Source organism: the organism of the source record quoted next, unplaced genomic scaffold, assembly GCF_019419815.1.
Source record: "Pyrus x bretschneideri cultivar Hongxiangsu unplaced genomic scaffold, Pyrus_bretschneideri_v1 Contig41, whole genome shotgun sequence".
Lineage (NCBI taxonomy): Eukaryota > Viridiplantae > Streptophyta > Magnoliopsida > Rosales > Rosaceae > Pyrus > Pyrus x bretschneideri.
In genome coordinates, this window is record NW_025999735.1 from 4,537,096 (window position 1) to 4,549,241 (window position 12,146).

At 35.5% G+C, this 12,146-nt stretch overlaps 1 protein-coding gene across 1 annotated transcript; it reads right to left on the minus strand.

The window, feature by feature from the left end:
* Positions 1–924: 924 nt before the first annotated feature.
* Positions 925–2,056, minus strand: LOC103947925 (senescence-specific cysteine protease SAG39-like). The gene is made up of 2 exons (XM_009358898.2): positions 1,615–2,056; positions 925–1,517 (listed from the first exon to the last, which is right to left on the minus strand). The coding sequence occupies exons 1-2, from the start codon at positions 2,054–2,056 to the stop codon at positions 925–927; spliced, it is 1,035 nt and encodes a 344-aa protein (XP_009357173.2).
* Between the last annotated feature and the right edge of the window lie 10,090 nt (positions 2,057–12,146).

A 12,146-nucleotide genomic window follows, 5' to 3' on the forward strand; every position in this document is an offset into this window, starting at 1 on the left:
CAAACCAACAATTAATGTACAATGATATATATACACCAAAAGCTCCTGGGGCATCAGGAAACATGTTCCTTGAAGAGAAATAAACGTAATACAATTAGTTTACAAATACTTGCATAACAATGAATCCTAACTAGGGGGTATTTTCCCCAGCGGCAACCGGGAAGAGACAATTTCGGACCGAATAAGAACAAGTGATACTTGTATAGTCCCTTGGTGAGAATGTTAGCTGGGTAATCGACAGATGGTATGTGATGAACTTGATGAGAACCCAATTGGATCCACTCACAAACAAAATGATAATCAAACTTAATATGTTTAGTGCAGGCATATATGAAACAACGAATTGGCAGTCACGTAAGTGCTGCTTAGGTTATCAGAATACATAATATTGACATAATTAAACTTCGGAAAATCAAAGAAAACACAGGGTCTAAGAACAAGCACGAGAGTAGAGATCTACAGTAGACTCTACAAATGTCGAGACCAAAATTTGTTACATCACAAAAATTAGTGGATTTCCCTTGTGGATTGGTCTTCATCTTCATTCCAAGTTTAGACTCTCTCCCTCCCTCCTTGTAATTTAGATGAATTTGAATTGCCCTAGTGTACGGTTTCACAAAATCCGTCTAGAATTAATATTGCGATTGTGCTGGGATTCCTTAAATAATTAGAATAAATTGTCACGCTGATCATACCTGAATGATTTAGTTGGCTGTTACCAGTTTATTAAAGCATGGAAAGTTGTTTACCATTTTGATAGGAAAGCCTACGCTTTTACGATATAAAGTTCAATAAAATGGCTTGTTCTTACAGCCAAAATACGTAGATCTCACAAGTATTTTACACAGGAGTTTCTTAGATCTCACAGTACCTACAACGCATATATATAGTAGGTATTGATTTAACTGTTGGTGGTAAAATTAATTAAGCTGTGGGATAAGAGGCAGCCATAGCAATGCCACAAAGTCCTTCCGCTGCAGCAACATCTCTTTGCATTCTTATGTACCCAGCTTCACCCCATTCTGCACCCCATGAGTTTTTCACTAGCCAATACTTAGTCCCATCCTCACTCACGCCATAACCAACAGCGGTAACACCATGGTCAAGGCTCGTTCCACAGGTTCCGGTAAAGACACCGCTTGAATAGAACTGGAAGTCGGAACCACTAGCATCAATGGCAACAGAAACAGGTTGGTGAGCTACTGCGGCAAGAAGGGCCTTTTCACTGTTTGCAGGGACATCTTCAAAGCCAGTTATCTTGGCTGCATGGCTGGCTTCCTTCTTGGCGTTACATGCACCATCAACACCGTCGTAGGGGTAATTAGCTTCTGTGCTAATCCCGTGATTTTGTTGGATGAACTGGAAGGCATCGTCCATCAACCCGCCCTCACATCCTTGGTCTTCACCTGCAGTGTCACAATCAACGAGCTCTTGCTCAGACAAAGAGATTAATTTCCCAGTTGTAAGCTGTGTAATTCCTTCTGTGGCGGCCACTGCTGAAAAAGCCCAACAACATCCTGTATTTTCATATTGGAATTAAAACTAGTTAGGATAAGTATCAAATCAAACCAGTTGATATAAATAAATAAGCTAGAAGTTTATATAACTAGCTACCGCATTGGCCTTGGTCCTTGATGGGGGTTACTGCTCCTTTCTTTCTCCAATCCATTGTTGCTGGTAATGATGTGGTCACATTTTCGTATTTGAACGAAGTTGTCTTCGTGGAGCACTCGTGTCCCTTGAATCCATTTCTTGAGGCTTTGAACTCTTCATTTGTAAGGTCTGCAAATTGATTGACACTTAATTTGTAAGGTTTGTTTGCATACTTATTGGAAGATTCTATAAACGCCACATTTTCGTTGAATATCTTGAAACGAGTCTCCTTCTCATTAACATTGTTATATACACGACCATAACGAGTCAACCATTGCTCATATCTCCCGTACATCGATGCATCTTGTAGAGTGCGAGAAGTGGCTCCGGATGACCAGGCTCCCATCATGAGGATCAAGCTCAAGCACATAAATTTCCACGGCTGCAGGTTAATGAACTCCATGTTAGCTGGCTAGCTAGTGTACTGGAATGGAGCAGCTAAGTTTTGACCAAGTAAAGGATATGAGCAGATAATACTGAAATGCTAGATTGCTTGGGAATTTATATACTTGTCCATCCAGCTCCAGGTACTACATAATGGCCTCTCGAGCTATCGCCGTGCCCCAAAAATTGGTCTGCAATATACGTACGTGCCCTAGAATTTATGTTGATATGGACCTTTAAGATTAATATGTTAATCTTTATTATAATTTGGGTTTGACGCTAAACCTTTATCTTTTTGTGCGGTAGTGGGTTCTTATTTAAACAACGAGGGATAATGCAAATACACTTAATTATGTCTTATAATTCAGAAGGCGTTGATTACTGTTTTGTAATCTTCGAAGTTCCAAAAATTCTGATGTAAGGAAAACCCTAGCTTAGATTATTTTATTCCCCAATTGGTTCGTGGATATTGTTGCTGATCAAATTCTGTATGGAAAAAAAATATAAGGGGTGCCACAACCGACTCCTCTAATACTTCAATTCACATTCCTCAGCTATAATTTGGTGTTGAAGTCACATTTGAAGGCTTGAGCGTGATAGTCTCACTCATTCTTCCATATTATAACACGTATGTGTTGGGCTAGAGTTTATACGTTTAAGAGTTCATTTGATAACCAATTTGTTTCCATTTTTATTTTCACTTCTTTTTTAAATTGAAAACTAAAAACATATTTGGCAATTATTTTAAATACTAAAAACCAAAATGCGAAAGCTACCCTTTTTAAAGTTTTAAAAATTCTGAATTTCAGTTTACTGATTTTTTTTTGTTTCTATTTTATGTTTTTAAAAGTATTTACAGGACATACTTTAAAAGACTAAACACATAAATGGTTATCAAACCGACAATTAATGTACATGATATGTACACCAAAAGCTTCTGGGGCATCAGGAAACACGTTCCTTGAAGAGAAAGAAACAGAATGCAATTAGTTTACAAATACTTGCGTAACAACGAATCCTAACTAAGAGGATATTCTCCCCAGCGACAACCGGGAAGAGACAATTTCGGACCGAATAAGAACAAGTAATACTTGTATAGTCCCTTGGTGAGAATGTTAGCTGGGTAATCGACATATTGTATGTAATGAACTTGATGAGAACCCAATCCGCTCACAAACAAAATGATAATCAAACTTAATATGTTTAGTGCGGGCATATATGAAACAACGAATTGGCAATCACATAAATGTTACTTGGGTTATCATAATAAATAATATTGACATAAACTTGGAAAAGTCAGAGAAGACAATGCATGGTCTAGGAACAAACACGAGCAAGATATTACTCGAACAAAGCAGGAAATTCTGAATTTCAGTTTATTGGTTTTTTTTTTAGTTTCTATTTTATGTTTTATAAAAAAAAATTAAAAGTATTTACTAGACAAACTTTAAAAAACTAAACACTCAAATGGTTTTCAAACCGACAACTAATGTACATGATATATATATATATACACACACACACACCAAAAGCTCTTGGGGAATCAAGAAACACGTTCCTTGAAGAGAAAGAGAAGTAATACAATTAGTTTACAAATACTTGCATAACAAGGAATCCTAACTAGTGAGTTATCCAAGCCAAGCTCTTGGGACATTTTCATTTTTTTTTTTTTTTCTTATATAGGGCTACTGGGGTGATGGTTTTGAACGTATCGACTCCCATCTATACTTTCTTTGCTTCAATCAAGTCTGGATAGGAAATGGGAAACGACCAGTGCCCAAGAATTTGGAAGGCTCGAAGTATCTGTTTCCAGACGGCAAAGCCCGGTACTTTCTACGTCATTTTTTGGGCGAAATACAGACAATGCGGTAAAGGCAGACGAACACGACTCGGGTGAGGACTCAAGTGATGTGGACGACGAGATAAGGGACACGCTTAGGGTTAATCTAACTATAAAACGACTCTGTTTTGGGTTTAAGGTATTTCGATTAGGTTCAATTCAGTTTTTGAACCACTAAAATCGAAATCGAACCAATAGTTTTTTGTTCAGTTCAATTTCTTTATATTCGGTTTTTTTTTTTTTTTTTTTTCAGTTTTGGTTCGGTACAAATGGTTTTTTTTTTTCGGTTTTTTCAAACCACCTCTATCTCTAGTAACACTGTAAGCATATATAGGATTTTTGTCCTTATTTATGTTGAATACAGAAAATCATAGAGACCTATTTTTTCTTGTCTTGTTTTGTTTCGAGTCACACTAAGACATGTATTGTGCATTGCACGATGCATACAATATTTCATTATGAGAATTATTGACAGTAAATGGACTGTAATGCAGTGTTAAGGCATGGGTACTTGTGTAATTTCACTTGATGAAGGGTTAATGTCATCCAACGGTCTCACAAGGACGGCATACATGGGCCATATAGGATAAAAGGGTGTGTGAAAATAGTAGGTTTTTTAGCTAAAATGGTTCCTGAGATTTGCATAACACATCACTTTGTTCCCTGAGATTAAAACTCAATAGAAATGGTCCCTGAGATTGTCCACCATCCATTATTTTGGTCATTCCGTTAAAAACTCCGCTAAGTGTTCCAGAGCTCTTGGCCGAAAGTTTGGGCAATTTTCAAAACTTCGTAACTCAATCGTTTCTTAACCAAATTCGACTCATAATATATCAAAATGAAGATAGGAAAGTGTAGAACAAGATTATACCTATTTGAAAGCCCAATGGTTGCCGAAGATGACCGGAAAATAGCCTGAAAGGTGACTGGTCCGCGGGAAAACTAGAAAACTCACCGGAAACTGGGTAAAATTTAAACGTTCATAACTTCTTCAATACTCAATGAAATCGAGTGATTCAAAAAAAAAAATCATACTTCTTGACAAGACAAAGAGAACGGAACTTTTCTCAATGGCTAAATCAATGTGGTTTGGCCGGAAAACTACTCAAAAGTAGCTGTCTTGGTCTCGAGTTAGCCACTTTCGAGCTATTTTCCGATCATACCACGGCTAATTAGCCATCTAAGAAGGTACCATTCTATTTTCCTCATTGATAAGTATGATTTTTATTTTTGAATCACTCAATTTCGTTGAGTATTGAAGAAGTTATGAACATTTAAAGTTTACCCAGTTTTCGACGAGTTTTCCAGTTTTCCCACAGACTAGTCCCCTTTCAGGCTATTTTCCAGTCATCTCCGGCAACCATTGGGCTTCCAAATAGGTATAATATTGTTCTACACTTTCCTATCTTCATTTTGATATATTATGGGTTGAATTTGGTTAAGAAACGATTGAGTTACAAAGCTTTGAAACTTATCCAAACTTTCGGCCAAGAGCTCCAGGACACTTAACAGAGTTTTAACAGAATGACCAAAATAATGGATGGTGGACAATCTCAGGGACCATTTCTATTAATTTTCTATCTCAGGAACCAAAGTGATGTGTTATACAAATCTCAGAGACTATTTTGGCTAAAAAGCCAAAATAGTAATATATAGTTTTGTTTCAACAACATGAACTGTTTGTATTTTAATATATTATTTATAGATCATTTTTGTAAAATATTAGATGAATTCAAAATCCTAAAGATATCCATTTGTGGTGAAGAAAATAGATGGATACGGTTTTACAAAGAAACACTAAATTTAATCCAAAGTTCATATGCTTTCATATTTGAGTGATTTATGGCAGATGTGATCTTTGAGGCAAGACATAAAAATAGACAGTTTGATCATTGAAAATACATTACGAGTAGGCACACAAAAATGGATACCAAAAGCATGTGCCCCGAATCTTAACCATCTACATATGAGTAATGTTAGTGAGACTAAATCTGGAGATAAAATTTGCAAACTAAATGATGTGTCACCAATAGGAATGGGTACGTTTGTCAATGCTTAAGTAATAAACCAATCATCAACTTCCATGTCATTTAGTTTTCAAAATATGTCTATAAATTTAGTCTCCCTATTATTACCCTTTACATATACTCATTGAGGTGTTCATCCTATAACTCTTTTCAACGATCGAAACCATCTATATGATTTGAAATTTTTTGTTCTTACATGATCTTCACGTAGCACAAGATTTAGCAATTCTATTGATATTTTGTAATTTTGCAATTATTGATCTGCTCGATGAAGTGCTTGAAGTCTACTTATTATTTTCCAATTGGTCATGTGACAATGTCAAATTTTCTTTTGCTCCAATTCATATTTTTCTTATTCAAATAATATTTGCAGGACCACTTTTAAATAGAAATCAGTTAAAACCAACCATCATGATTTATGATTGGTCAAAAAGCTGGGGCTCATGCAACAAAGATTTTAAAAAAAAATGAGACTTTGGATGCGGTCCATAACTATCAATATTCTTTGATTGAAATCATGCTGGTTTTCATTTTTTGATAAAAGTTTCTGACATTAATGTAAAATGTTTTCGATGCAAGTTTTATATTTTTAATTTAAAAATTGAAATTTGTAGTTACTTATATTAATGAGATTTTGTCTACAAATTTAGTTTCTCTAGCATTACCCTTTACATATACTCCTTGAGGTGTTCATCATGTAACTCTTTTCAACGATCTAAACCATCTATATGATTTGAAATTTTTTGTTCTTACATGATCTTCACGTAGCACAAGATTTAGCGATTTTGTTGATATTTGTAATTTTGCGATTATAAGTCTGCTCGACGAAGTGCTTGAAGTCTACCATTGTTTTCTAATTGTTAATGTGACAATGACAAATTTTCTTTTGCTCCAATACATATTTTTCTTATTCAATAATATTTGTAGGACCACTTCCAAAACATGGAGACTTTGGATGCAATCCATAACTACCAATGTTCTTAATTAAAACCTTGTTGGTTTTCATTTTTTGATCGAAGTCTCTAACATTAATGTAATAATGTTTTCGATGTAGGTTTTATATTTTTAAATTAAAAATTGAAATTCGTTGTTACTTAAATTAATGAGATTTTAAATAAAACCAATAATTTGTGAGATTAAATTAAATGATAAATTGTACGCTCTAATATAGGGAAGTGTTATTGGCACTCCAAAAATCTCATTCTACACTCCTCACAAGTGTATTTTTCTTTCCTAATATAAAAAGTTTGGAGTGTAGAATGAGATTTTTGGAGTGCTAATAACAATTCCCTTAATATATTGTGTGTGTGTGTGTGTGTGTGTGTGTGTGTGTGTGTATAAACATATGTACATTCATCAAAATTAACCAAAAAGTTATTGTACCAAAACATGGGTACATTTTTAAAACTACGAAAATATAAAAATAACAATAGATATTAGGCTTAATAACATTATTAAATTTCTTTGATTAAACTTACATGAATACATTCTCAAATCAACAAAATAGAATGTACCCATATAATTTAAAAAATAGATCAGACAAAAATTGAATTAATTTTATAAAATAAAAAAAAAGTACATTTAATATTAAAAAATGGTACATTTTACATATAACAAATTGATATATTTATGTATGGGTGCATTTAAGATTAAAAAATTGAAAATCTTTTTACAAAAAAAAAAAAATTAATGGGTACAAACTTATTCTAATTTTTTTTTATTTTGACAATTTTTTAATTGAAATTAATTAGGAGTTTAAGAAGGGTTGAGTATTAAAAATCTAATCAATTACTAATTTTTATTTTAAAATTATGTAACTGACATGAAAATTCATTAATATATACATTAATGTTAGGGACTTCGATTAAAATCTGAAAACTTATAAGGTCTCGATCAATGAGCATTACTAACTAGGGACCACATACTAAATTTTCCTTTTAAAAACAAATAAAAAGACATCATATATTCTCATCAACAAGAATTAGTAGCAAACAATCCCTTCACTAAACCACGTAGGATGGACATCTTAGTTGGAGCTTCTTTCTACATCCAAATTTTGTAACGTGACATTGTACTTTGAATTTAAGTTCTTAGTTGGAAATGATCTAATATAGAGAAAGAATCGCAGTATGCCCCATGAAATAGATTATAACCAATTATCTTTGACATTTAAGTATTCAGTTTCAAGAAAACAATCATGACTAAACTATGACTTCTTTGTAATTTGTTGACCGTTCAATAAATTCAATCCAATTACCTTTAAATTACAAGTAGGTTACACTGCTATTAAAAAGGAGATAATTAGGTACAATCCAATACGAAGCGAATTATTAAGTTTAATTCGAGACAGTTTGGTTACCATCTTAGGTTTAATTTTTATTCCAAGTAAGCAAACTTTCTATTTCGTGAGGATGAGTCCTCCTTTTTTTTTTTTTTTTTTTTTTTAGACAAACGATATTATATACACTAAGGAAATAAGGTGGGTTTAGCCTCACAATAAGGATGAGTCCTCCTTATTTTAAAGACGAGTTTTAATAGTATTTCTCAAATATCTATCATTTACCCTTGAGTTGTATAGGGCCCAAAATGGTAAAGTAATTGAGTTGTATATGTGATGATGTTTCTTTTTGGGTTCAGGACAAGTTCACAGGGACAATCCTTCTCAATGGGCTGTGTAGGGCTGGCTATTACCCTATACCTTTCCATTAATCAGAAGTCATCATCTGCATCATCTCAATCACGAAAATGCTTTCTTGCACAACCTATTAGCACAAGTTTATGGCATCAAAGGCTAAGACACCCATCTAATGCAATCACCTCTGCAATGCTTCATCAAAATAAAGTCTCTGCATCTTTTGACACATGTAAATCCATTTGTACACCATGTCTAGAAGGAAAATTCACCAAATTACCTTTTTTTTTTTTTCCTACAACCAAGTTTGTACACCCACTAGAAGTCATACATAGTGATGTATGGGGACCTACCCCTCTATTGTCATATGAAGGATTTCGATACTATGTAAGCTTCATAGATGAATGTACAAGATTTACATGATGTTGACCCTAAAAACTACCAAGCCTACGTGGCGTGCAAGCCGAGTAATTAATAAGCTAACTACGTCCTTCGGTTGTATAAGGGGCGTGCCAACTCATCGACCGAGCTCGGCGAAGAGTAAAATGTGTTGATGTCATGTTGGGCGTGCTGTTGACTTCTTGATCTTGTGACTGCAGCCGAGGAAGAAACACATCTTGGCCTTAGGGTTTTAGAGCCTAAAGACAAGGCTGCTAGTTCTACGAAGTTCAATATCAAATTCAGCTTTCAATGTGCCAAATGGAGTAACATGTAACACCTCACTTCACCAAGAATGCTGATGAGATGACCTCTACCAACAAGGATTCGAAAATCCTTCTCGACTGAGACTTGGATAGGTAATCAGTCAACCTCGACGCAATGCTGTTTGTCCAAACTGAAGGTGCTCCACGGTCGGTTGATTCTACGGCAACAGTGCTGTTTATCCAAACTGAAGATGTTCGCCGATTACCTTCACAGTGCTGTTTATCCAAACTAAAGATGTGTTGGTGAAAAAAGAAAATGAAAATCTCAAGGTTGTTGAGAGGTTTCGCGTAAAGCGAGAGTTTGTGCAGGGCAGTTTGTTTGTTGAATTGGAGGGGGCTTAATGATGCATGTGACTCTATATTTATAGTGGTTGTCTTTTACTTGGCACGGCCTGATAGCTTTGTAGAGTCCAAATGCCACTCTAACTTTGTAAAACATCACTTGTTACGTTGACTCAAAGTTTATGTCCAATCACCTTAGCCGTCCAATATCTCCAAGATATGATAAAGGCTATCTCATGATTCTCCTTGAAAAGATAAATATATCTTTCCACATGTGTGACTTGACCAACTGAATGCATCATATTCCAACTGAAACTTTTCTTTCTCCACCATGTTGGTCCAAGTGCAACCATGCATGCATAATAAATTGCATTTTATTTGCAACATAACCTGATCACTTAAGATGCCATTTTCTATCAAAAACCACAATTATGAAGGTGTGCCCCTTGCTGGAAGTTGGGTATATTTGGCCGATGAAATCCATTGCCCACCCTCTGAAAGACCATGGCTTCACTACTGGGTTCAAGGGTACTGAGGGTATGTGCTGAAAAGATCTATTACCCTCATTGATTCCTCCAAACCCAAGTATTTCAACAAAAGTCCATCTGGAGTCTTTCTTAGCAAGGTTTTGTCCCACATAACAAACTTAGTTGCTTGCCGTCTAATTTTCTTACATGTGGGGGAAGAATGGTCTTTTAAGTATTGAATCATGGATGTTTCCAGTTTTCTATCTCAGGCTCATTGGTCATTATATTCAAGCTAAATCCTCTCTCAAACCTTTTTTCTTAAATCTGTGCTCCAGAAGCCATCTGTGCCATTTCATTGGCAATTAAATTTGCTTCTCTGGGGACATGATTAAATGATACTTCACTACCCCAATAGTTTAGCAATTGAGTAGCTACCAAATAATAGTCTGCCATTGTGAGATGTCTGCACTTGTATTCTCCATTCAACTGATTAATCACTAACTATGAATCATCATATATTTCTACCTCAGTTTCCCCCAACTCTATTAGGATTTCTAAGCCAATGATCAATGCCTCGTACTCTGCCTTGTTGTTGGTAGTATCTTGGTAATCCAGAAGGAATGAGTAGCAATGTTGGATTCCCTTCAGATCAATGATGACAATCCCAGCTCCTACAGCATGTTGAGTGCAAGACCCATTAAAATATAACTTCCAGGGAGTGATATATAGGCTAGTTATTCTCCGTACTTCTTGTTGGATCTATTCTTCCTTACCCGAGTGATTTTTACTAGGTGAGATCCAAAGGCTGGCCACTTCCAGAGTTCCTAAGATGTTAACAAGTTCCTCCTTAAAGTCTTGGTGCTTGGACAGGAAGTCTGCAATTGCTTGCCCCTTTATTGCCCTATGAGGCACATATTGAAAACTGAACTCCAATAGTGCTAGAATCCACTTCTCAATTCTTCCAATTAGCGTTGGTTTAGACAGCATGTACCTGATCATATCAGTCTTGGCAATTATACGAATGTGGCAAGGCAACATATAATGCCTCAATTTGCAGGCAATGAAGTATAAAGCTAAACGTAGCTTTTCAACTGGGGTACCTCAGTAAAGATCTTATTGAGGTAATATACTGCTTGCGTCTTCCCACCTTCATCGTTTTGTGCCAATAAACTCCCTATTGACTTCTCAGATGTAGAAATGTAGAGTTTCAAAGGTTTCCCCCTTTGGGGAGGCATGAGCACTGGCAGAGAGGCTAGACAAGCTTTTACTTTGTCAAAAGATTCTTGGTGTTGAAGGCCCTACTCGAACTTATCTTGATTCTTCAATCTTAATAAGGAAGTCAATGGTTGGATCTTATCCACCAGATTAGCAATGAATCTCTTTAAAAAAGTTGATATTCCCCAACAGCCTCTGTAATTGCACTTTGTTGGTGGGGGAAGGTGATTCCATTATAGCCCGACCTTTGTTCTTATGTATCTCCACTCCTCTCTGATGAACTAAGAATCCCAAAAAGTTGCCCAATCTAACCCCAAAGGCATATTTCTTAGGATTCATCTTCAACTTGTGGGTCCTCATTCTCAATAAGGCTTGTTTAAGGTTTTCTAGGTGTTGATCTTCAGTTTTAGACTTTACCACAATATCATCAATGTATAACTCCATGCTATGCCTGATTAAATTATGAAAAATAACATTTATTGCCCTTTGATAAGTAACACCAGCATTTTTTAGCCCAAATGGCATGACCACGTATTCATATGCTCATATATGTCCTAGGCATCTAAATGTTATCTTATGTATATCTTGTTTAGCCATTTTTATCTGATTATATCCAACATTCCCATCCATAAAAGATAGAACTTTATGTTTTGTAATCGCATCAATGGATAGGTCATCCATAGGCATGGGGTATTCATCTTTAGGAGTTGCATCATTAATGTTTCTATAGTCAACACAACATCAAATGGCATTAGTTACAGCTTTTAATACAAGTACAATGTTGGCCAACCACTCCACATACTTTGTAGGCCTAATAAATCCTGCATATACCAACTTCTCAATCTCTTCTTTGACTTTCCCTTCTATTTCCTTCGACATTCTTCTTGGTGCTTGCTTCACAGGTCTGTACCCATCTTTGATAGGCATTATGTGCTCCACTAA

Bases quoted from the DNA above. Each gene is read 5' to 3' on its own strand.
- LOC103947925 (XM_009358898.2), bottom strand. From the start codon at position 2,056: ATGGAGTTCATTAACCTGCAGCCGTGGAAATTTATGTGCTTGAGCTTG. The intron at 1,518-1,614 runs GTAGCTAGTTAT...ATGAAAATACAG, and splicing joins CAAGGACCAAGGCCAATGCG to GATGTTGTTGGGCTTTTTCA.